General features: G+C 48.4%; 1 protein-coding gene across 3 annotated transcripts in view; it reads left to right on the top strand.

The window, feature by feature from the left end:
- The window catches only part of LOC138498119 (leukocyte cell-derived chemotaxin-2-like), a 430,369-nt gene extending 406,596 nt beyond the window's left edge, over positions 1-23,773 (top strand). For all 3 annotated transcript variants that reach the window (XM_069621983.1, XM_069621982.1, XM_069621981.1), the window contains one exon: positions 19,664-23,773. In XM_069621983.1, coding sequence (XP_069478084.1) covers positions 19,664-19,833 — 170 coding nt within the window. In that variant the 3' untranslated portion in view covers positions 19,834-23,773. The remainder of the gene's footprint in view (positions 1-19,663) is intronic.
- Positions 23,774-24,127: the final 354 nt, after the last annotated feature.

The following is a 24,127-nucleotide window of genomic DNA, read 5'->3' as shown; positions in this document are numbered from 1 at the left end:
TCCATTCAGGCAGCAAGCATATGCATTTCAAAAACGAGTCTCCCTAACTATACCAGGCCTGTGTGCAAAAGCATAAGGCCTAGTTCTCTAATATTGGTATACTTTTCTAATTTCTCATTTTAAAATCTGTTACAATTGCATTTGAGTCTCCTTTGATTAAACACTCATTACATGCAATCAGTCTTGTCTCAGCAGTAAGCTATAGAAGAGCAGCTCTTCTTATGCCTTGAGCAGGAGGTAAGAGTGGGTCAGCCAGGTGTATTACTGGCAGCAGCAATACCGTAACCCGTGATTGCGTCTGGCGGAGAATGCTCCAGTCAAAAAGTGATGAGGCGCTCGATGTCCAAGTCGCAACGAGCAATGCACCCACATCCTGGCATTGCCTCTCTCGCTTAGGGATGCAAACTAAGCACAGAGAAGGATGGATGGACAGCTTTGAACTAAGAAATACTGGCATTGCTCCGGGTATCCATCCCTTTAGGGCTGCAAATCTGCCCTAAGCGGCTTGTGTATGCCCAGATGTGGCTACGAATCCCAGGCATGAGCCCACTGAGGCTGAGCAATGTCTGGGGTTTATTTTGGTCCCCTCGGCAGGAATATGGCCCCACACTATGTAATGATCTGCATATGGTTTGGTGTTTTCCCTTCTTAATGGCACAGCAGGCTGAAATATGATGTTCTGGACAGCTTCCCATTGTTATAACCAGTGGTTATGATTAATTCCACACTTTCCAATCAGTCCCTTTTTAGTTAATGCTCCGGGCCCCAATGGGCTGGCAAATGCAGTGCTGAAAAAAGATCTTAGCAACAGGGCCCAGGTGTTGCTTACTCTATTCTCCCGCATCTGCAGGGCACGCATTGTCCCATCGTCATGGAAAAAATCCCTTCTGATCCCTGTGTACAAAAAGGGCGATAGGGGATCTCCTGCTAACTATAGACAACTGTCTATGCTAGATGCCACAGGCAAAATCTTCATGACATTGGTACTGAAAGAGGTCGAAGCCTGGGTAACTGAAAATCAGACTCTCCACTACGCACAAACTGGATTCAGACCTGGGGCTAGTACCACCCATAACATCCGGGTCCTGGACCAACTGATCAATAACACCACTAGCAGCCAGGAGAGCACCCTATATATCGCTTTTATAGATTTCAGTAGCGCTTTTGACCTAGTGGTCCAGGACACCCTCTGGCGCAAACTCAGAAGCATGAACTGCCCACCTTGGATACTTCATATTCTACATAGCGACACCTCGACCAAAGTCCGCCTCAAAGACAATGGCAAATTTCTTTTTTATTTTTTTAATTTTATTGGTTTAAAACACAAACCTTTAAAATGTACACAAGTGACAAATCAACAAATCCCCAATCCACATCACACACGTTCTTTACCACACCACCCCATCTTCTTAGGCCGATTCCTTTAAACGATCCTGGTCATCCTATTTACGACTCAGTCTCACTTCCTATTTTTCTTGCCAGGCCTTTAGCTTTTCTTCAATACATGCTAAAAAAGATGTCAAGGGCAATATTAGCTTCGTATCGGTGCCATTCCACATTCGCCCCCACCAGTCATCCGCATCCAGCGCCGGAGGGTCTTCATTCCAGCGTGCCAAGTGGACAGTTCGCTCATCCCTCAATTTTGGGCAAAACAAAACCAGATGTTTAAGCGATTCCGATCCGCTCTTACAGAATCTGCACCAGAGATTTATATCTGCATTACACGCCCAATGACTGGACTGATCCTTGGTTTGTAGAGCGTTTAAACGAAACAACAAAAACAGTCTCTGCGCTCCAGGATTCGGAAATCGCTGCTGGTAATTTTGTAGCACATTAAATCCTCTAGACTCAGCCGGGGAATTTCGCATAGCTCTGGCGGCAGATCTCTCATTACATGTTACTTCCCAATCTGTTCGCCAAATCTTGGTTTTTGCAGCTAAGGGGTTCGTTTGGAGTGTTTCCACACTGATATCATATTCCAGCAGTAGATCTTTACAACGTTTTACCCACAACGAAGCAATATCACTTCCATCAGATGGTACGTTGTGTAATACACGAAATTGCAAAATTCCCTCTTCAGGTCTGGTTTTTCGATATAGTGCCAGTAAATTCCAACTAATCCGTGCGTGCAAAGAGATCAAGGCCAGTTCATATCTTATACACGCAGTTGAAATACCAGGAGGAAGACTTAAGGCTTTGGTCCAGAACACATGTTCTAACGAAGTCCAATGGTTAGATGAACATCCCAATGCATTCTCTGCACCGAATGTTAGTATTGGTGCAACTTTCAGTTCGTAAAAATTTCTCAAAGGTTGCAAGGAGAATTTACCAAACTTTTTATGCAGAATTAGTGCCTGGTTTGCAAGTTGACCACATTTCCTTTTTGAATCATGCACCCAGGGAGCGTCGCAAATGCTGGCATTTAATGTCATACCCAGATACTTTACACTGTTAGTAATGCGAAGCGTCTCGGGACCCAACCTCCATGCGAACTTCAGACCTTTTTCTTTTTGTTTGTTCCTCATGTTGTGCATCACCAGAATTTCACTCTTAGCTACGTTGATTTTCAGGTTGTTCATGGCCACATACTCCTGGACTGCTTCCAATTTTCTTTGTAACCCAATCGGGGTTACGTCTAAAATAACTAAGTCATCAGCGTATAGGATCCAACTTATCTTGGAAAGGTGGAGCTTAGTTGGAAAAGACTGCACCGCGTTTATCGACTCGCCGATGTCTGAGATAAATAAACTGAATATTGCTGCAGCCAACGGGCATCCCTGTTTCACCCCCTTATGTGTCAGAATCTGTGAGGACACGGTACCCGTTTGATCCAGGCGGATAGAAATTGACGTGTCTGTATGTAGCTCTTTGATAGCCTCCAGCAACCCAACAGGGCAGCCCCACGATTTTAACTTATGCCATAGCAGTTCTCTATCAACCATGTCAAAAGCGCAAGAGAAGTTCACAAAGGCAAGATAAACTGCAGTGTTCGTTCGTAGCGCTTCCATCTTTAGCAGGTTTAAAATAAGTAGGTTCAAGGAACAGCCCACATATTTTACAAAACCTGCTTGTCTTTCATCGATTCTGTTTGCAGAATGGGCCCAGGTAATTAGTTTTTTTTGTAGGACTGAAGCATAGATCTTGCCTAAGACGTCTAGCAGGGCTATTGGGCGGTAGTTTTTGGAAGATGTTCTGTCACCTTTCTTAGAAATTGGGACAATTATCCCTGTTTTCCAAGACGCTGGTGTTTGCTGCTGCAAATTGATTTTCTCAAACAAATCAAGGCACAAGTCTGCCCAGAGATCTGGGAGTTGCTTGATTGTGAAATTCGTTAACCCGTCGGGTCCAGGAGCCCTAGAGTTTTTTGCTTTCACAATAATTTCACGAATTTCCTCTTTTGAGAAGTGCAACTCCCATGATGAAGACTTCACCACCTAGTTTTTGTTATATAGGGTCGTAAAGTGTTTGACCCACTCTACCTCGGAGACCAAGCATCTTTGTAGAGCTTCTTGTGATGTTTCCAATCTGTTAATTAGGCGCCAAAACTCACCGCTGTTCTTGTTCGAGAGGGTTTTCATCATAGCCTCAGCATCATTTTGTTGAAGTTGGTATTTATGACTTTTTAACCAGTTCTTATAGGCTTGCTTGGTAGCTCTATTTTTTGGCTTCCTTTCCATCACCGGGCCTTGGTTATTTCGTCGTATCTCAGCACGCATCAAACGCTTACGTTGCATCACTGATAGATCAAAGTGGTGAGTCTTCTGGAATGACAATTGTTTCAGACCAATGTTTTTGGCCTTAAATTGTTGCAATAATGAGGCGTATTCTAACTCCTGCGGCAGGCCCTTAAATTGATTATAGAGCGTTAACACCTCATGTTCCTGCAGTCTTAATCTTAGGCGATTTGATTGAGCCAACACCTTGGGTACCCACTTGCAAGCTTGGTCAGTGTCAGCGACTTGAAGTTTTAACTGCAACATTTCGTGGTCACTATTTTTCATGGGTACAAATTTGAAAGAGGTTATCCTGGCATGCAGGTCGTTAGTTGTAAAAATGGAGTCAATAGTTGACGCTTGACCTTCTCGGTGCCACGTTGCTCTCGCCGGGATATCGCCTTGCGTGTTTCCATTCAACATTGTGAGGCCTCTTGCATTTAGCTCTTCCAACCAATCTTTCGCAAGTTGGTCTTTCTCCGGGTTAACAGACTTGGTGAAATCAATATTTGAATCGCCACAAACAATGATTCCACCTCTTTTATTCAAGCCCAGCAAGTTGTCGATGATCGTCGTTAGTTGGTCGATGAAGAGGTAGGTTCCTGTACGTTGATGGTTCCAGTACAGATTGATCACTTGAATTACTTCTGTCTCCCTCCCTATGTAGTTCTTTTTGCCAATCTCCGAAACCTGAATATAAGAAGTAAAATTAGTTGATTTTAACAAGCGGTAACCTGATGACCGTTTAATAATGGTTAACAAGCCGGCCATCGGGCGCCCCTTCACTGCCTTAATTGCTGGATTTAAGGCACATTCGTACTCCGAGGTGACTGGCATCTCACTCATCCATGTTTCTTGGAGGCAGACCAGATGTAAATCTTGCAGCCAATCAGTGTTTAACAAATGAAGAAAGCCTCGAGTGTTCCATGACGCAAACATGCACATTTGTGAATTTCCACTCAGTGGACGTTAGCTTTGTCCTTTTTCATTCAATGATTTGGCCAGCCATTTCCAATCCTGTGTGTTTTCAGATCCTCCCGGGACAACTCCTGCACTAGGCACACTTTCGTCCAGGCCGCTTCCATTATTAAATGTAATTTGAATTTTGTCGAGGGGCCTCAGTTTGACACTCACTTCTTGATCAGACTCCAATCTCTTGTTAGCCTCGCCACACGGTTGTACCCTCTTGGGACCTAAGTCCATTCTACTATTTTGCACTGACGAGATTGATCTTCTACTCTCTGGTTGCTGCTTCCTTGTTGTTGTGTACTGGAAGTCCTCTTGTGGTATTAACCTGGTTCCTATGGCACAAATGTTTTCGTATTTTTTCTCAAGGACCTTTTCCATTATTTTGTAAATGTCAAAACCCATGGACAGAAGGTCTTCCCCTGCCTCCAAGACTGCGTTGGCGATAATATTGGATTCAATGTGTAGAATAACCTTGTCATGGCACAATTCATCGGGGAATTCCACAATTTTTATGTCCTTAGATTCTACTGAACGTAAACGCGGAATATGATGGAGCAATTTTACAACGTTGGTACGATTCAAGATTAGTTTATCTCGTGACTCCACTCTCTCCAACATCAATTTAATCGTTAAAGCGTGGGGCGTAGAGCGCACAGCTGCTTGCCCTTTAGTGCAGATCATTCTTTCTTCCAACACTAATGGCTGAGCTGGGACACCATTACTCAGACCTCGACTGGCTGCAGACCGGGGGTTGAATTAGACTTAAAACTGTCCTTTTCCATTGGTGCATTCTTCATTGGAGGGTGACTTTGTAGAACACTGGATAACTTCTCTCTTTTTTCCTGTAAGGTGTAAAACACCGGACTCAGACAGACAGTCTGGTCCTCCTTTATCCCCACCACTTCAGGCAAGATTATAATGCAGCTTCTTCCATGCTCCACTCCAGGTACTTCGCTCGACTAGTCAGATCTCTCTGATGGATTGCAAGAGGTTGGATTCATCATAGCCACATCTACATTCTGTCCCTTCAGCGCCACCTTCTGATTACAAGGGACAGTAATCGCACTCCGCGCCGAGCAGCCTACAATGTCTTCGCCGTCTTCGTAGACCGACAAATTCATCAACTCGGCCTGGACCACCTTCTCATCTTCAGTCATCTGGCTGACACCTACTTGCGAAGAGCTGGGCATCGATTCTGGGCATACGTTGCTGCCTTGATCCCTATTTTCCACAGGATTCAGGCGAGTGGAAATAGCTTCATCCACTATCTGCAGCACATTAATATTGCATAGAAATTTGCGGGCACCTCTTTGTTTGTTCAACTTACGACTCGGCATGTTTTTTTGCTTCTTGGCTTGTCGGGGTTTAGCTCTCTTACTTTCCACATTTACTTGAGGGGCAGCATCAGTACTGCCAAAGATAGGAAACAAGGCCGCAGATTTTGGCCCCTCGGTAGTATCTGTTGTGAGACCTGTACACGCTTCAGGCACAGGCAGCGGCAAACTTGACCCTGATGCACTTTGGCAGCCTGTTTGACCCAAATTTGCTGCGCTTCTTACTTGTAAGAACGCAGAGTGAAAAGAGGTCACTAGCGTGCTATCAGGTTCGCTACATTCATTGACCTGGGCACCATCTGCCCGTGGCTCAACTACTTTGCTTACCACCTGTTGGTGAATCCCCTTGTCTACTATTTCAGGGGGCTCACTCGACCACTTGAGTGAATTTTGTTTTTTGTACTAACGATCTTTGTATCCTGGATCAGATCGTGCTGGCTAGTTTGCCTTTCAGATGCTACTAACTCTGCAGCTGAAACACTCTCATGCGGTAAATCGAGGGCCGCCGACTGCTCAGACCGTGGCATCGGCAGAACTGCACAGCCTCCTGGTGGGTCGCCACCTATTTTGCTATGTGGCTTGTGAAAGAGAGCAAGCGCTTCCCTTGCAACTTCTGCAAATAATTTCTTATCCATCATGTCGTTATGTTTTGCTTCCTTGACTGCAGCGAGGCCAATCAACAGTTTCTGGTTGACATTTTCTTGCACATTTCTCTGTCCATTATGCAAAGCTTCTAATTGCAATACCTTTGAGTTCATGAGTGCAATTAGTGTTGACAGATCTTTCACATTGTCGTTTATTGCTTCATATATTTTGGTAAACGGCGTTAGTGATATTGCCATGGCGGCGGTCAGTGATGAAAATAACTCGTTAGTGGGCACATGCACACAAGGAGCTGCCTCGCTCCCATTGTCTTTTGACCTTGACTCCTGTGCAGCATACCTTGAGGCATAACGCTTCTGTCGTATTTTAGGAAACGGACGTTCCACAAGAGAAGAGTCTTCTGATGAAGAGTCATCTGTTGAATCCTCACTATGTGATTTATGCGGCCGCTGGTTTGGCCGACTCAACCTTATACCCTGGCCTTCGTTGGGAGGGTTAGCCAGCCTTTTCTGGGATTCAGCCACTTTTCCCACAGAAGACTGGGAGGACTCCTCAGATGTCTCAGCCTCTGCTGTTCTAGCACGCTTGTAGAAACCAACACCCCAAGTATCACAGTTTGTGTCCGTTAAATCATGCCACTGTCTCTTGTGAGGTATTTTATGCGCCCCACTTAGTTCCGGAATGTAATCTGGCATTAGTTTATCAGCACGAGCTTTGTTCAGCTCAATTAGGTTTTGCAGGACAGATGAGACCACCTCTAAGGAGTTCCTTCGCTCAGCATAACATCCCCCTCCTGAAATCATCTGTACACCTACACCACATGGCTGATCTAAAGTGTACTCCGGCACCACCATTTCAAGAGACACCTCTGTTCTATCCTCTGTGCTAACAAGGGTGTGCTCTCTACCTGCATTCACCGTGGGCACAGCGGCGAACACCTCATCCTCAACATGCCCGGAGTCGCTTGTCTCATGGCGATCCGGAACCTCCAAAGGTGCTCTCAAATCACTGGAGCTTACCTGGCTTTCATGCGTTCACTCATTTACGCATTCTTCATTTGCTGTTTTGCTGACCGGCACAGAATGAAGGCCTGCGTGCAGACCCTGCTGGACGGTGGCCAACTCCAAGCAGCTGTTGCAGCGCGGTTCCGCCAAGCTCTGCGAGGAGCCCACCTCCTCGACTGGGGCTGCAGCCTCCCCCTTCGGGGACTGCTCCGCCACATCATCACGCGGCGCCACACAGGTGACTGGCTCCGCTCCCACACTCCCAGGCTGCTCCGACGGCGGGGAGACCAAAGCAGCCGCTCCATCCTCACGCCGCAGCGAGCACTCCGGGATCACCTCCCCCACCGGGGAACATCCCTCGGCTCCCACTTAGGTGGTAAATATAAAGTTGCAGCCACTGATTTCCAGGTGTTCCATACCCCTCGGGAGCGCCGCATCACTCCCATCCCTAACCTCCTGCAAAGTCACGTGTGCACTCGATCGCACATCGCCGATCGCACATCCCGAGACCTCATCAACAATAACAGCTTGGGGGTCACATGCGCTACACTCCATACTTAAATCCGGAACGGGTTACACGAGGTATAGTGGCTCACCAGAGTTTGTCTTTTATGTTTTGTTTGAGTCTCCTCTTGCTTACCCAAGCATTTTAATTGCGCTCTTGTCCTTGATGTTTGCTGTGGACCATCCATTTAAGTGAATTCCTTTGGACTGCAGTATGGAAATCTGGAGATAGATCAACTAGACCACATCGCCCACTCGCCAAACAGCCAAACAGTGAGATTACAGCCCTTTGCACCTCAGGGTTTAGCGCCACAAGGGCGTCGGAGGCGGCCTTAAGTACCAGGTGTGCAGTCAGGTGACTAGATGACCAGCACAGAAAGTTAAAGGTACAGGCACACGCACCTCCAAGCTCTCAGTCCACTGCTTTTTCTCCTCCAAAAAGATGTTCCTCGTAGGTCAGTTCCCCTCGCCACAGCCAAACAGTGAGATTACAGCCCTTTGCACCTCAGGGTTTAGCGCCACAAGGGCGTGGGAGGCGGCCTTAAGTACCAGGTCTGCAGTCAGGTGACTAGATGACCAGCACAGAAAGTTAAAGGTACAGGCACACGCACCTCCAAGCTCTCAGTCCACTGCTTTTTCTCCTCCAAAAAGATGTTCCTCGTAGGTAAGTTCCCCTCGCCACAGCCAAACAGTGAGATTACAGCCCTTTGCACCTCAGGGTTTAGCGCCACAAGGGCGTGGGAGGCGGCCTTAAGTACCAGGTGTGCAGTCAGGTGACTAGATGACCAGCACAGAAAGTTAAAGGTACAGGCACACGCACCTCCAAGCTCTCAGTCCACTGCTTTTTCTCTTCCAAAAAGATGTTCCTCGTAGGTCAGTTCCCCTCGCCACAGCCAAACAGTGAGATTACAGCCCTTTGCACCTCAGGGCTTAGCGCCACAAGGGCGTGGGAGGCGGCCTTAAGTACCAGGTGTGCAGTCAGGTGACTAGATGACCAGCACAGAAAGTTAAAGGTACAGGCACACGCACCTCCAAGCTCTCAGTCCACTGCTTTTTCTCCTCCAAAAAGATGTTCCTCGTAGGTCAGTTCCCCTCGCCACAGCCAAACAGTGAGATTACAGCCCTTTGCACCTCAGGGCGAATTATCCACTTCTATTCCTATCAACTTGGGGGTGAAAGAGGGCTGCGTGACAGCGCCTATGCTTTTCAAACTAAACTGCCCCCCAAGTTGGGGGACACACCCATTACTGGCATGCTCTATGCCGACAATCTAATTTTATTCGATCAAACTTTATCCGGCATAAAGAACTTGCTAAATGAGCTGGCAGAGTATGCGTCCCAACTGGGGCTGATCATCAATCTGGACAAGTCTAAAGTAATGGTTATTGCTCAGAAAGGCCCTACCCGCACTGGCATTGATATCAAGCTGGGAACCATCGCAGTGGTAGAATCCTACCCTTACTTGGGGCTGGATTTCAAAGCACCTGCCAACTATAAAGGAATAAATTCCACCAAAAAAACGCTGCGCTAAATTGATAACTCTCAAGGTATGCAAATTTGCCAGGGGCACGGCAGGCTTTAGTATGGCAGGAATACTAAAACTTTACCAAGAGTGTTTTGTGACTGCCATTCTCTATGGCCTGGAGGCACTGGCTATGCAAGACTTGAAGTGGTTGAACATCCTGGAGGGCCACCTTTGGCGCGCAGTACCAGGGCTGGGTCCGTCTTGCTCAGTACAGCACCTACGCCTCGAACTGGGCCTCATATACCTGAGAGGCATGGCACTACGCGCAAGAGAAGTTTTCTACCTCAAAGCGCGATCTGATCCTTCCTGCAGACTCTTGAGGTTGGCTGGGGAAAACTATGAGGCCGAGAGGCTCCCCCGGGGATCTAATTATAAAGTGCTAAACGAAGCCCTCTTCAGGGAGATGGACTGGTCGTATGAGAATAAGTCCCATCTATCTTATATCCATCGGAAACGCTCATTTGAAGAAAAATTGAATAGGTGGGACTGGACTATGAACACCATCCATCTGGCCACACTTAGGGGGTACGAGGCTGTAGCTCACGTAATCCACAGATATCGGAAACCCCAGCCTTATTTGCTCGCTGTGCCTGGCACCCAACGTGAGGCTGTTTATACTAAGCCTCAGGACTAATCAGCTCCCGGTACTTGCTATCACTGGGGGTCACATGAAGATACCGTTGGAAGCAAGAAACTGCCGGATATGTCAGAATGCAGGAGTGCTGGAAATCAGCCGGCACGTGTTAACTCTTTGCCCTAAACTTGGCCCTGTATATATGTGCTCCTTTTCCAAATGGGTCCACAATTACGAGACCATAATGGGTGAAGACTTCTGGATTCGATGTTTAAATACTGAGGCTTTGGGACTCCAACTGGCTCTTTTTAGGACATGGTCTCAAGTAAAACCTCTTCTCTCAGTCGAATCTGGACAGTAATGCGCTGACTCTCGATTCTCCTCTGCCCTTGATTGATCGATTGATCTACTTAGTGGCTGCTATTTCACCACTTGTTATTAAGATACACGTGTTGAAATTATTATCTATTTATGTATTCATTTGTTTACTCTTATCTACAGTATTATTATTCTTATCTTCCTTTTATCTCCTCTTACATTTTATATTTTGATACAATTAGATATGGTACATGTGGTCATGCTTATGTTTATGTTTATGTCTATGTCTAAGTGTTTAGTTGTGTAAAATCCTAATAATTTGGATCATATCACAATAATGTATTTATTATTATTAGCTGTGCAAATACTGCAAGCCAGGCTGGGCCAGGCATTACCAGCAGTACTGGGGCCCATAACTAGTCATGGAGACCTTGTTTCTCTGCCAGGCACCAGTGACAGTAGAAGGGGAGACCCACACTACCCGGGGCTCACGGTCAGAACCAATCAACAGCCCATGTACGGACAGCTCCCATCTCCCCAAGGAGATAGAGAAACCCCACCCCAGATCAGAGTCAGCAATTATATGTGGAAACCAAAGGGAGTGTGTGTTGAGCTGGTAGAATGTGTGGGGACTTGGCTAAGACAGGCCCTTCTGCCCTCAGGTCCTGCTATCCTTCGTATGGGGGCAGTGTTTGCAGAATGTATCATAGTCATATGAAGAGGTCCAATTTAGAAGTACACTCTACCAAAACAACTAAAATAAATGACTGTAGGCAAAGTTAAGGTCTTCATATGATCAGGAGCATCTAGCACAGGTAGTGGCATGTTCTAACCCCATCACAGAGTCCCACATATGATGATGTGTTCACTGTACACGCCAACACAGCCTGCCTTATGCTGCATACCCCTATCACAGCATGTCTCATGTGTTAGGACTCTAACTGCACATAATTGCACATTGTATTACTCCATTGAAGGTTCTTCCATGTGCGCAAATGACAATGGTGATGTGGGGGTCCTAATGTAACTCCATCATAGCCAGTGCCATATGCTCCATCAACAGCGGTGTAAAGGCACACATTGTGTAATGTCATCATCCTTTTATGTAACTCCATCATAGCCAGTGCCATATGCTCCAACAACATCGGTGTAAAGGCACACATTGTGTAATGTCATCATCCTATTATGTAACTCCATCATAGCCAGTGCCATATGCTCCAACAACAGTGGTGTGAAGGCACACATTGTGTAATGTCATCATCCTATTAGGTAACTCCATCATAGCCAGTGCCATATGCTCCAACAACAGCGGTGTGAAGGCACACATTGTGTAATGTCATCATCCTATTATGTAACTCCATCATAGCCAGTGCCATACGCTCCAACAACAGCGGTGTAAAGGCACACATTGTGTAATGTCATCATCATATTATGTAACTCCATCATAGCCAGTGCCATATGCTCCATCAACAGCGGTGTACAGGCACACATTGTGTAATGTCATCATCCTATTATGTAACTCCATCATAGCTGTTAGGAAAGATTTCAAAATTGAAGGTAATTTTCCTTCCATGTGGCAACCCCCCAAACTTTTTGCTGTTGTTTTACACCCTGATCTAGACTTTACCAGAGAAGCACAGCCTTCCTCCGCACTCCTCTGGGCTTTCGCTCAATTCTTCTAGGGAAACTGACATGCCCTTAAGACAGTAGTCAGTACTGGGAGACTTTGTTTCCCTTAGTCCTTTCCTCATGTTGCAGCTTTTGAGCAACATGAAACAAGAGTGCACCGTAACTTACATTACCGCGCTCTTGGGTCTCTAGTCATTCCAAAGGCCCTAGAAACTCTCGCTGGACTTATTATGAAATGTGCAAGTGTGTCACGGAACGGGACTGGTGGCAGCTATCGTTTCTTTGTTTTTTGAACCCCTTTTTGCCATGTTAACCGCGCTTCCCACGTTTGGCCCAAATGGGTGGCCTGGCCTCCAAAATGGCCATGCCACAAGGTTCTTTGTCCTGTCCGCTGACCGTCTTGCCCCTTCACCCAGGTCGAGCCGACCCGGGGCAGTCCTTATTTGGTCATGCACTTTCCCGTGAAACACAACGCTTTTGCAGGCTTCTGCATGCCTTGTGTGTGCCTCCAGGATGTGGGCTGGAATGTCTGTTCCCAATACACATCCTGGGTGCCAGAGAGTCTAGAGTGTCCTGAATGCCTGGGACCACCGTGGTCCGTGATAGGAAAACACAACTACCATGTCGATCTCCTGAGTTCTCATGAACAAAGGATCAGGAGCCAAGTATCCTGCAACTAAGAAGCTGAGACGAGGAATCGCTGGTGACCCGCTGAAGGTTTGGCACCCTGCACTGCTGTCGTCCTGCGAGACCACTCGGCCTCTGATCGTACGAGAAGGTCTGCAAAGGCGCTTCTACCCTTTAGAATAGTGGGAACAACTATTCTCGGCATCTTCACCAAATCCTGTACGTAAGCCTTCGGAAGCGTCCCTGGGCCATCCAGTGGACTGACCAGCCTACACAGGAACCTTGCTCTGTCACCGACGTCTGGTTTACTGCTAATCCCGTGTCCTCGGCACCCACACATGATTCGTACACTTGGTGTTCAAAGGTCTGAAGTGAGACGTGTGCTTTGGGACCGGAATACAGGCGGTTGCCGAGTTGCCCTGCTGTGGTAACAAACCTGTGCGTGTTCGCTGAATCTGGGACACCCTCGACCCTGACTCCTGCTGTCGCGGAATCTACATGGCGTCGAGACGTCCCTCTGATCGCATCTGAACCTGTCAGTACCGAAAATGAACCGGAGAAGCCTGGGTCTGCCTGCATCGGGGACCGGTGAGTAGTCAATACCTTAACCGGTCGCCCTCCCGCAGGAGCCTGTGGCTTTCCATCGCTGTTGTAAACAGCAAACCCTTTCCCGCACTCACGCCCTGCTTCTGCCCCCAAGCGGAGGCCTTGCCTGAGTCACGGGGATTTGTTCACCATCTTTTCGTCCACTTTTCTGAACTGCCTGATTTCCCTGAAGAGACTCTCCTTGGCACGTTGGCACCCGCGTGTGCAGGTACTTTTGCGCACAAGGCTCCACTCTTCGTAGGGCTCGGACCTCCTTCTAGTTAGGTGGCCTCTAATGTCGAACTGGGTCTAACGATTACTTGCACTGCCTGTTTTCCTCCCCATCTAGGTGGTCTGCATATTTCGTGCTTCTAACTCTTTAGACCCCTCGGTCTAGTATATATATTGTATTGATTGTGATGTGTTGGTTTACTGGAGTTTTACTGTGATTCTTTACTATGGTCGTTGTTACAAAGGCCTTGTAATAAATGTGTCTATATTTTTAATATAACACGTGTCTGGAGTAATTTGTAAGCGTCCTTGCTTTGTGTGTTCATTGCGGGCTTTCAGTCACCCTCACCCCTCTTGAGACCTAGTCTTGACCGCCGCCATCGCTACCCTGATTGGTCTGGCTTGTCCAGAGGTTACCCTGTTCCAAGAAACTAGGCTGGCCTTCTGAACCTCTGCCCCTCCAGGTCAGAGTTCAGAAATCCATCTTAACAATAGCCAGTGCCATATGCTCCAATAACAGCGGTGTGAAGGCACACAATGTGTAATGTCATCATCCTATTATGTACCTCCATCATAGCCTGTGCCATATGCTCCATCAACAGCGGTGTAAAGGCACACATTGTGCAATGTCATCATCCTATTATGTAACTTCATCATAGCCAGTGCCATATGCTCCATCAACAGCGGTGTAAAGACACATTGTGTAATGTCATCATCCTATTATGTAACTTCATCATAGCCAGTGCCATATGCTCCAACAACAGCGGTGTAAAGCGCCCATTGTGTAAGGTCATCATCCTATTATGTAACTTCATCATAGCCAGTGCCATATGCTCCATCAACAGCGGTGTAAAGACACATTGTGTAATGTCATCATCCTATTATGTAACTTCATCATAGCCAGTGCCATATGCTCCATCAACAGCGGTGTAAAGACACATTGGGCCTCATTACGACCCTGGCGCTAAGTGACAAACGATGGCGGTAAATGCTTACCGCCATCGTTTTCCGCCAGGTCCGATCATGACTCCTGACCGTAAACTACGATGCCAATAGCGGCATCGTAGTTAACGCTGCCGCTAACTGTGCTAAGGGTGCGCGCACGCGACCGCCCACACCGTACTTAGCGCCATGGCGGAAAGGCACGCAAATGCCGACCCAAGCGGACATGCACCTAACGCCATCACCGAGGCCGCAAAGTACCTTACCGCCATGGTGCAAATAACGCCATCGCGAACCAACCGTAAAGGGCCAATTCAAGTGAATGCAGCTGCCACAGGTGCACAGAAACAGCACAGGTGAAGGCAATACAGACTCAGGGGAGTACAAAAAGAGCACACCCCACCCCTACCCACACCCAGTCACACTCCACAATGATGCCAATACGACTAGCAATGTTGGGGCTGGAGGACCTGATAGCAATGCATGTGCTACTACAACAGCAACAACAACAACAACAACAGGCAGCACAGAGGAGACGCAGGAGGAGAAGGAGGGCAAGGCAGGCCCAGCAAGCCCCACCAGCACAGCCAGTGCCACCACGCAGGCAGCCCCCAATCCCACGCATCAGAGCCAATCCAAACAACCTCACAGCTGAGCAGATCCACACCCTGTACCGTTTGGACCGGGACACCATCACCGCCATCGTAGACATGATACACGACGACATCGTCAGCATGATAGAAAGTCCAACCGCCATCCCCCCCCTACTGAAGGTAGTGGCTGTACTCCACTTCCTGGCCACAGGCACCTACCAGCACACAGTGGGGCACCTGCATGGCATTTCACAACCATTATTCTCACGAACACTCATCCAAGTGCTCGATGCCCTCCTCAAGCACACAGACGACCACATCTCATTACCACGGACTGCCCAGGAGATTGCAAACACCAAAGTGGGTTTCCATGCACTAGCCAGCATACCCGGTTGCATTGGTGCCATCGACTGCACCCATGTGGAATTGGTGGTTCCACGTGCCATGGAGGTACCGTACCGCAACCGGAAACAGTTCCACTCTATCAACGTGCAAATGGTCTGTGACTCCAACAAGATCATCACACATTGTTGTGCCCGATTCCCCGGATCAACCCATGATTCCATGATCCTGAGGAACTCCACAATACCACGCTACATGGAGCGACATGCAGGCCCAAGATCCTGGCTACTCGGTGAGTGCTATGTCATGGAAGTGGGCATGGGAATGACGTACCAGTGCATACTCCACCTGGCAGAAAGGGGGGGGGGATGATGCATACTCCACCTGGCAGAAAGGGGGGGGGGGGATGATGCATACTCCACCTGGCAGAAAGGGGGGGGGGGATGATGCATACTCCACCTGGCAGAAAGGGGGGGGGGGATGATGCATACTCCACCTGGCAGAAAGGGGGGGGGGATGATGCATACTCCACCTGGCAGAAAGGGGGGGGGGGGATGATGCATACTCCACTGGCCTGTGAGTAACACAGAGAACGGATACAGAGGAAGGGCACTCACAATGCACAAAACCCCTCTGCATACATAGGGTGATGGCATGCAAAACAGGCCATGGCAGCAATGAGCATATACTGGTTGCATAGTGTGAATCAATTAGTGCATGTAGAAGTGAGCCAAGGTAACAGTTCCATGCCAGCCATGGTGGAACATCATGTTCCTGATCAGACAACATGACTGACACATACATTCTCGCCTACATACAGGTGATGCAGCCTACCCCCTGAAGAGGTGGCTCCTCACGCCAGTCCGGAACCCGCAGAACCAGCACGAGGAGGACTTCAACCGTGCACATACACGTACTCGTGTGGTCATAGAGCAGACATTCGGCCTCCTGAAGGCACGGTTCCGAAGCCTCAGCAGGTCTGGTGGGGCACGCCTGTATGGCCATGAGAAGGTTGCAAAGATTGTCATGGCATGTGTCATGCTGCACAATATGTGCGTCAGACGGAATGTGCCCCTGCCCCCTGACGCAGAACTGCAACCACCTGACGATGAGGATGAGGATGAGGAGGGTGCAGATGGGGCGCCACCACATGGAGGAGGCGATGTACAGGAGGGGCGTGCCATGCGCCAAAGTATCATCAACCACTGCTTCTAGCACACACGGCTGGTGTTCATCGCATGGAGACTGCACTTGGGGCACTGTGTGTCTCTGGGGCATGCACACTGTGGACTGTACACCAATAAAGCACACATACGCAATGAAAATGTCCACACATTTCCTTTTTTTGAAAGAAAAAAGTGTATTGGAACCATGAACTGTCGTGTCACACCCCCTCCCCCCTCCCCCCTGCACACCCCAACACACCCCCTCCCACCTCCCACCTCCCCCCTGCACACCCCAACACACCCCCTCCCACCTCCCACCTCCCCCCTGCACACCCCAACACACCCCCTCCCACCTCCCCCCTCCCCCCTGCACACCCCAACACACCCCAAGTAGCTGTCAACAGATGCCTGTGACAGTGTCCACAGGCCGTCACAAGCCCCCTCTCCCGGCACCCGGGGCACCCCTGGCTGTGGAGCGCAGGTTGCGTCCGGAACGGCGCACGGGGCTGCTCTGCGCAGAACTGGCAGTGGAGGATGTCCCTGGCTGCTCCTGTGCATGCACGTCCTGTCGTGTGTGGGTGAGGCCAATGACCGCACGACGCAAGGCCTCAAGTTCTGCACAGATGTCCCTGGACATGGCCTGCATGGCATCCCTGAGGGTGGCTGTGCTCTGCGCCACTTCCGCCCTTAGTGTCTCCGTGGCCTGTTCAATGCTACACCTAGCCCCCACACATTCCGCTGCATGCTCATCCAGCATTGCGGACAGTTGATGCTGCCGTTGAGTGATGTCCTCGAGGGACGGCTGGCCGTGCTGGCCCATGGCCAGTGCAGGTGGAGTGATGGAGGGGCTGGTCCCCTCCTGTGGAGTGTGGACAGGGCATGGGGTGGAAGGCCACTCCTCTGCCTCAGTGTGCCCCTGTGTGTCGCCCTCATGGGGGCTGGCGTCTGAGAAACAGGGGGAATGTAGTTGGTCAGTGGGGCTTCTGACCTCCTGCTCCATGTCCGAGTCAGAACATGCAGCTGTTGCAGCTGTCTCCCCGATGTTGCTGCTGGCCGCTGACCCCCTGCCTTCTGTGGCAGGCAATGTCGGTGGAGGTGGAGCAGCAGCTGCTGGCCTGCTGCCAACAGGGGTGCTTGCCGGTGGGACCTCCGGTATGCCTGCAGTGGGACCTGCTTGTCGTGGGGTCTGCCTCACTGCAGCTGAGGTTGAGGGTGCAGGGAGGTTGTTGGTGGACTTCGCCCTCTTCGGCGCAGGGGTCTCCTGGTCCTCTGGGTGTGATTCTGTGCCTGTGGTGGAGCAAAGGTGGGAGGGCGTTATTGATGGGTATACGGACTTTTGAATGACAATGGTTGACATCATTTTGGCCAGTGGATGAGGCAGATTTCAGGCAGTGCCATGCAGGTTGTCTCCTTTTGGTGTGGCATGTGGATGCAGGTATGCGGGTGCCAGCAGTGTATGCAGGGTGGTGCTCGCATGTGGCTATGGGCAGTATTGATTTGTGTTGCATTTACACTCTAGGGCAACCTTGTGCTACACATGATTGGACTGCTGTGTCTTGTATGAGGCACCTACCTTCATCGCCTGATGTCGGGGCTCCCCTTTCCATCCCTCCAACGCCTTCGATGGATTCCATGCCGATGGTGGCAGCACAGATCTCCTCCCACGGTTGGAGTTTCAGGGGGGATTCTGACCCTCCACCGGTTCCCTGGGCAAGGTTGCGGTTTGCCGAGATGACGGCTCTGACCCGTATGCGCAGGTCATCCCAGCGTTTCCGGCACTGCTGTGGGGTGCGGGGTACGGTCCCCACCGCGCTGACGCGCTCAGCCACCAGGGCCCAGATGGCCTTCTTCTTCCCGATTGCTGTCCGGCTCATTTCAGGGGAGAAAACAACACCTGCGTTGTCCTGCAGGGTCTCCGCTAGCATGCAGAGTTCCTCCCTGCTGAATCGCTCCTGGCGCAGGCGGTCACAGGCCTTTTTCACGCATTTCGGCATTTTCGGGAACTTGGGTGGGTGGGTGTTTTGTCGGGACAGGTGTCAGGGTTGGGTCTGGTGTTGTTTGGTAGGATGGCGATGGATTGTGTTTTTAAAGATGGCCGACAGGCTGCTTCCCGTTCCGGCGCGATGACGCTATTTCCGGTTTGGCCTTTTACGGCCACCGTAAATTACGGTGGCCGTAAATTACGCTGGCCGTAAATTACGCTGGCCGTAAATTACGGTGGCCGCTACTTACGCTGGCGGATGGGCACCTTGCTCGCTTAGCGATGGCGGTAGGGGCCTTTTCCGCCATGGCGTTATTTGCATTACCGCCATGGCGTAATGCTCGTGCGCGATGGGTCGTGATGTGGCGCTCTTTACGCCATCGTCCCACGGCGTAAACGCTCATTACGCCATGGCGTTAATGACGGGCGCTTACCGCCAGGGTCGTAATGAGGCCCATTGTGTAATGTCTATGTTCGAAAACCTTGGCTGTGAAGCCAGCGGTGTGGGCTGCACTCCTATGCCCACTAAATAGTGGATTCCTTTAGTTAGTAATGGATTTGAGTCCCAAAGGTTTAAGAATTATATGCACTACAATTCTTTTTCATGTAGTTAGCTTTAATTCAAAATATAGTGAGGTAAATAAAACTCTGTTCATGCAGGTGCCTATAGGGGTGGCCAATGCATTTCGGAATACTACTTCCTTCATCAGGGCCTTACAAGGTTCTTCATCTAAACAGCGCAGTGATATCTAGTTCGAGCTGTCTGTTGTTTCTCGTGATTGGTCCGTGTCTGGTGTGACGTTCAGTACAGCATTCTCTGCTCAATTCTCTTGTCTCTGGCCCTGCTTCCACATTGTGTAATGTCATCATCCTATTATGTAACTTCATCATAGCCAGTGCCATATGCTCCATCAACAGCGGTGTAAAGGAGCCCATTGTGTAATGTCATCAGAAGTACTTTCATGCTATTCAGCTTGGCCTCTAAATATAAATTGATCTTATTCTTTTTTCTTTTCTTTCCAGGATTCTGTCTTAAAATCTTTAACGTACACCAGGATGGACAAAGTGGCGAGATCACAAAGGGGTGCCGCATGGGAACCTTGATCCCAATGCAGCTGAAATACCCGCGCATAACCTCACACATGCATGTCCAGAAATGTGACCTGTCAGATCCCACTGGCCTGCTGTCATGAGGCCAGCTGCAGCCACTGGAGGAGGATCTGTATCTGCCTGAGCTTATATCCACCCACAGCTGCAAGGGGCATAAGCAGGCAAATAGGGTCTATTGGCTGCAGATGTGACACTTTAAGAATTGTGTATTTGGGATGGAATTTGGAGATTTTAAAATTGATTTTTGTATGTAATATCATGAAACGTTTGTAATAAACCAAACATAATTTAAAACAATTTTTTTTAAAAGTGTGACACTGGCACCCGGGATTCTGTTCTTTTGATTGGTTCATTCTTAAAATGTAGATACAGTTCCAAAAGAGAAACTCTTTCATCTGGGCCAACTCTGGATCCACACAGCAACATACCATTGTCCCGCTACTCCTGAGGCATGTTGGCAGGTGGACCTGGACCCAATACTCTGGAGAACTAGTCTCCTTCTGGAAATCTGGCCACTGCTCTAGAGAACTAGTTACCTTCTGGAAATCTGCCCACTGTTCTGGAGAACTAGTTTTCTTCTGGAAATGTGGACCCAATATACTGGAAAATTAGTCTTCTTCTGGAAATCTGGATCCAATGCTCTGTAGAACGAGTATCCTTCTGGAAATCTGGACCCAATGCTCTGGAGAACTACTCTTCTTCTGGAAATCTGACCCAATGCTCTGGATAACTTGCCACCTTCTGGAAATCTGGACCCAATATTCAGGAGAGCTTGTCTCCTTCTGGAAATGTGCCCAATGCTCCGGAGAACTAGTCTCCTTCTGGAAATCTGCACCCAATGCTCTGGGGAACTAGTATCCTTCTGGAAATTTGACCCAATGCTCTGGAGAACCTGCCACCTTCTGGAAACCTGGACCCAATACTGTGGAGAACTAGTCTCCTCCTGGAAATCTGACCCGATGCTCTGCAGAACTAGTCCCCTTCTGGAAATCTGACCCATTGTTCTGGAGAACTGGTCTCCTCCTGAAAATCTGACCCACTGCTCTGGAGAACTTGCCACCTTCTGGAAACCTGGACCCAATACTGTGGAGAACTAGTCTCCTCCTGGAAATCTGACCCGATGCTCTGCAGAACTAGTCTCCTTCTGGAAATCTAACCCATTGGTCTGGAGAACTGGTCTCCTCCTGAAAATCTGACCCAATGATCTAACGAACTCGCTCCTTCTGGAAATCTGGACCAAATCTCTTGAGAACTAGTCTCCTCCTCGAAATCTGACCCAATGCTCTGGAGAACTTGCCACCTTCTGGAAATCTGGACCCAATACTCTGGCGAACTAGCCTCCTTCTGTAAATCTGACCCAATGGTCTGGAGAACTAGTCTCCTTCTGGAAATCTGGACCTAGTACTCTGGAGAACTAGTCTCCTTCTGGAAATGTGACCCAATGCTCTGGATAACTAGTCACCTCCTGGAAATCTGACCCAGTGCTCTGGGGAACTTGCCACCTTCTGAAAATATAGACCCAATACTCTGGAGAACTATTCTCCTTCTGGAAATCTAGACCTAATACTCTGGAGAACTAGTTTCCTCTTGGAAATCTGTACCCAATGCTCTGTATAACTAGTCTCCTTCTGGAAATCTGACCCAATGCTCTGGAGAACTAGTCACCTTCTGGTAATCTGGACCCAATGCTCTGGGGAACTAGTCTCCTTCTGGAAATCTGACCCAATGTTCTAGAGAACCAGCCACCTTCTGGAAATCTGTACCCAATAGTCAGGAGAGCTAGTCTCCTTCTGGAAATCTGCCCAATGCTCTGGAGAACTAGTCTCCTTTGGAAATCTGGACCCAATTCTTTGGGGAACTAGTATCCTTCTAGAAATCTGACCCAATGCTCTGGAGAAGTTGCCACCTTCCGGAAACCTGAACCCAATACTCTGGAGAATTAGTCTCCTCCTAGAAATCTGACCCAATGCTCTGCAGAACTATTCTCCTTCTGGAAATCTGACCCAATGGTCTGGAGAACTAGTCTCCTCCTGGAAATCTGACCCAATGATCTGGAGAACAAGTCTCCTTCTGGAAATCTGACACAATGCTCTGGAGAACTAGCCACCTTCTGGAAGTCTGAACGCAATACTCTGGAGAACTAGCCTCCTTCAGGAAATCTGGTCAAGGCATGGAAGACTGTGGGGATTTATCACCAAGCGTTCTCTCATATTATGAAATGTGGCCAAACTCAGACATTGTGTGTCTTCCACCAAAGACATTTGCACCTGTTGATGGTGGTTCACACATTTGTATGAATGTTAAACATGAAGAGTAGCATGATGGAAATATTTAGTGAATAGTTATAGTTCAAGTCTCTAGTCTGTACTGCTTTCCTCACAAACATTTGAACACAATAGGGAAATATTGAATATGCATTATTTGCCAATACTTGCCATAGACAATACAAATTATTTTAAAAATATGTGTTATGCTCTTTCCTTTTTCAATTTCGCTCCTTGCCGAAGAATTGTATAACGCAAATTAGTAGCCAGTGGGGGCGTGGCTTAGGCCTACTAGCCAATGAGGAGGCTCAGAACAGAGGCTTTCCTCCTTGCCAATGAAGAGGCTCAGAACAGGGGCTTTCCTCCTAGCCAATGATGAGGCTCAGAACAGGGGCTTTACCAGACAGTATAGCCCCCGCTCAGAGCCTTCCATCTTTAACTGAAGGATGTGCTCCCCCTTATCCCCATACCCTTATCCCTGCCCCCCTTTTCCGCTTCTCCACTCCCCCCTTTACTCCAACCTCACTTCTCTGCGCTTCTCTGTCCCTCTCCTGTGTCAAGAACACTAGTTGCCGGTAATGGCCGCCATGGAAAGGGAGAAGGGAATACGTGTAGTTCCACTGGTGAAGCCTATATATGCAACTTTTTTGTGCAGGAAAACTTGAAAATTCCAGTCTGAGGCATTATTGCTCGGTTCACTGTTGAGGACTGATTCTGAATCCAACAACTGTTGAAACCAGTACACCTTAATATTGCATGTTTGCAGTTTAACTGAGAATGCTAGCCAATATATTTAGCACGTGGGATCTTATGAAGAAGATTGGACAAGCAAGGCAGCTTTTGAAAAAAATGACATCTTGCTCAGAGCGCCATATATGGCGCTCTGACCAGGGTGTAACTAATTTTCATGTTAAGGCAAAATATAGTTTTTGTGTTTCTGATGGCACCTACCACTGGTGTAGATGGAGTGTCCTGCACATGTAACTTTTTCACTTGTATCATAGGGCGTCTTCAGTCCGATGCCATGGATTTCTGTGTGGGGTAAACTTTTGAGTTTGTCGCCCCTTGGAATCTCAAAAATGTATTAAATGTTTGCTGAATTTAAATTAGATGGCTGCAATTGCACGGTACTAGTGAGCTCACAGATGAATATGTAGCACTTTAAGGGCCTCATTACAGGTCGGGTGGTCTGGAATTAACAGTGGTGGTAAACCCGCGCCTCCACTGTTAATTTCGGACCGCCCGATCCCGAGTCCTGCAGGCGGGAGGTGATGTTCCGCCAGGTCTGACCTGGCGGGTTTAACACCGCCCACCTGCAGACGGACGTGGAAACACCAGCACCATCACAAGATGGTGCCGGTGTTTCCACTTACCCATTCCCATGAATCCTATGGGACTCAATGGGAATGGGGATTTACCGAATTCCGCCTCCGGAATCCCCAGGACACCAGGGTCGTAATGCCCTGGTATTTGTGGGAGTCACGGAGGCGGAATGGTAATACGAGTCCAGCGGTAACCAGGTGGTTTTACCGCCTCGGTTACCGCCGGACTCGTAATGAGGCCCTAAGTGTTTCCTTCACCAAGAAAACCACATTTTTATCTCTGTATCAGCAGTGACGCAAAGTGTGAAAATGTTCAACATTTGTATGAGAAATGCACAAAAAAGACTGTATTCAGGGGAAGAACAAGCTGCATTGAATGTATATCTACAAATGTTAAAAATGTGCAAAGGAAAATAAAATCAACTTTTTGTGTCAAAGGGCTTTTTCAGACTGATGGCATGGAACTCTTTGTGGGGTAACATTTTGAGTTTGTCATACTTGAAGCCTCAAAAATGTATTACATGTTTTCTGAATTTAAATTAGATGGCTGCAATGGCATGGTACGAGTGAGCTCATGGGTGAATCTTCAGCACTCTAAGTGTTTCTTTTGCCAAGAAAACATGTTTGTATCTATTTGTCAGCAGTGACGCAAAGTGCAAAAATGTTCAAAAATGTTATGAGAAATGCACAAAAAAGACTGTTTTAAGGGGAATTAGAACAAGCTGCATTGAATGTATATCTACAAATGTTAAAAATGTGCACAGGAAAAACATCTTTTGTGTCAATGGGCT

This window comes from Ambystoma mexicanum, chromosome 5q (genome assembly GCF_040938575.1).
Source record: "Ambystoma mexicanum isolate Mex_15411 chromosome 5q, UKY_AmexF1_1, whole genome shotgun sequence".
Taxonomy (NCBI): Eukaryota; Metazoa; Chordata; class Amphibia; order Caudata; family Ambystomatidae; genus Ambystoma; species Ambystoma mexicanum.
The sequence above is the reverse complement of the archived record's forward strand: the minus strand, read 5'-3'. Positions and strand labels throughout refer to the sequence as shown.